This window comes from Triticum dicoccoides, chromosome 2A (assembly GCF_002162155.2).
Source record: "Triticum dicoccoides isolate Atlit2015 ecotype Zavitan chromosome 2A, WEW_v2.0, whole genome shotgun sequence".
Taxonomy (NCBI): domain Eukaryota; kingdom Viridiplantae; phylum Streptophyta; class Magnoliopsida; order Poales; family Poaceae; genus Triticum; species Triticum dicoccoides.
The window spans coordinates 35098957-35100194 of record NC_041382.1 but is presented as its reverse complement, the minus strand read 5'-3'; the positions used below and the strand labels follow the sequence as shown (position 1 = coordinate 35100194).

The window sequence follows — 1238 nt, the reverse complement described above, 5'->3', positions numbered from 1 at the left end:
TTCATCCATCAGCCACTTCACACAGCCAAGCAAGTGGTAGTGCGACTCAGAGGTTCAGGCATGGCAGCTCCGAGAGCATCACTCGTCCTCGCCCTCCTGCTGGCGATCGCCGTTGCCAATGCTGAGGCGGCGTCGGTCGTCGTCGGCCTGGCCAAGTTCACCGACTGCACCAGGAAGAACATCAAGGCCAAGGAAGCCTTCAAGGGTAAGCGCTAGCTAGCTAGATTATATAGAATACTCCACTTTGTAAATACATGATGTTGCTCTGCTCACTGTTGTTCTGCCATGAACGTACCTCAGGTCTTCAGGTGGCGATCAAGTGCAAGAACGTCAACGGCGAGTACGAGAGCAAGGCGGTGGGTGCCCTTGACGGCACCGGCGCTTTCAGCGTGCCCGTGGCCGCCGACCTCCACAGCGCCGACTGCGTCGCACAGCTCCACAGCGCCGCCTCCAACGCACCGTGCTCCGGCCAGGAGCCATCAAAGATCGTGCCGGTGTCTGAGGGCACCACCTTCGGGGTCGTTGCCGGCGCCAAGACGAACGCGCTGGCATCGCCAGAGTGCGCGTCGGCGACCCTGTGCGGGCCAATCAAGAAGCACATCATCGAGCACTTCCACCACAAGAAGCCCGTGCCACCGAAGCCGGAGCCCAAGCCCCAGCCCCACCCGGACTACGGGCCCGTGCCCAAGCCCGAGCCGAAGCCGCAGCCCCACCCGGACTACCACTCCGTCCCTCCCACGCCCACCTACGGCGGCGGTGGTGGCGGTGGATACCACGGACACCACTGAGTCCGGTCTACCACCCTCCCGCCAAGCGATGAAATTGGTAAACTTCCTCTGTATCTTAGCCATGGCTTGTTGCTGTTAGTGAGTGAGCGACGGTTCTATTTATGGCACGGGTTAGCTTTATCTTCTACGTATCATTCAGAATAACAGTTGTGAGGGATAAGTATGTGTGTAAGGCAAATGTACGTGTGATGGTTCAGTTTTTTTACAAGGTTTGTAATGAGAAGTTCCTCACTGGTAGAAAAAGGGCCTGTTGTCTCGGTTCTGGAACCGGGACTAAAGGGTCGGTACTAATACCCTGTCCCTTTAGTCCCGATTCAATCCAGAACCGGGACAGATGGGCCTCCACGTGGCCCGTGCGCGGAGCCCAGGCAGGAGACCCTTTGGTCCCGGTTGGTGGCACCAACCGGGACCAATAGGCATCCACGCGTCAGCATTTCTGTGGTTGGGGTT

At 58.4% G+C, this 1238-nt stretch overlaps 1 protein-coding gene across 1 annotated transcript; it reads left to right on the top strand.

The window, feature by feature from the left end:
- LOC119352983 (proline-rich protein 4-like) lies at positions 1-1015 on the top strand. Its single transcript, XM_037619567.1, has 2 exons — positions 1-205; positions 301-1015. The coding sequence occupies exons 1-2, from the start codon at positions 61-63 to the stop codon at positions 786-788; spliced, it is 633 nt and encodes a 210-aa protein (XP_037475464.1). The 5' UTR covers positions 1-60; the 3' UTR covers positions 789-1015.
- The last annotated feature ends 223 nt before the right edge of the window (positions 1016-1238 follow it).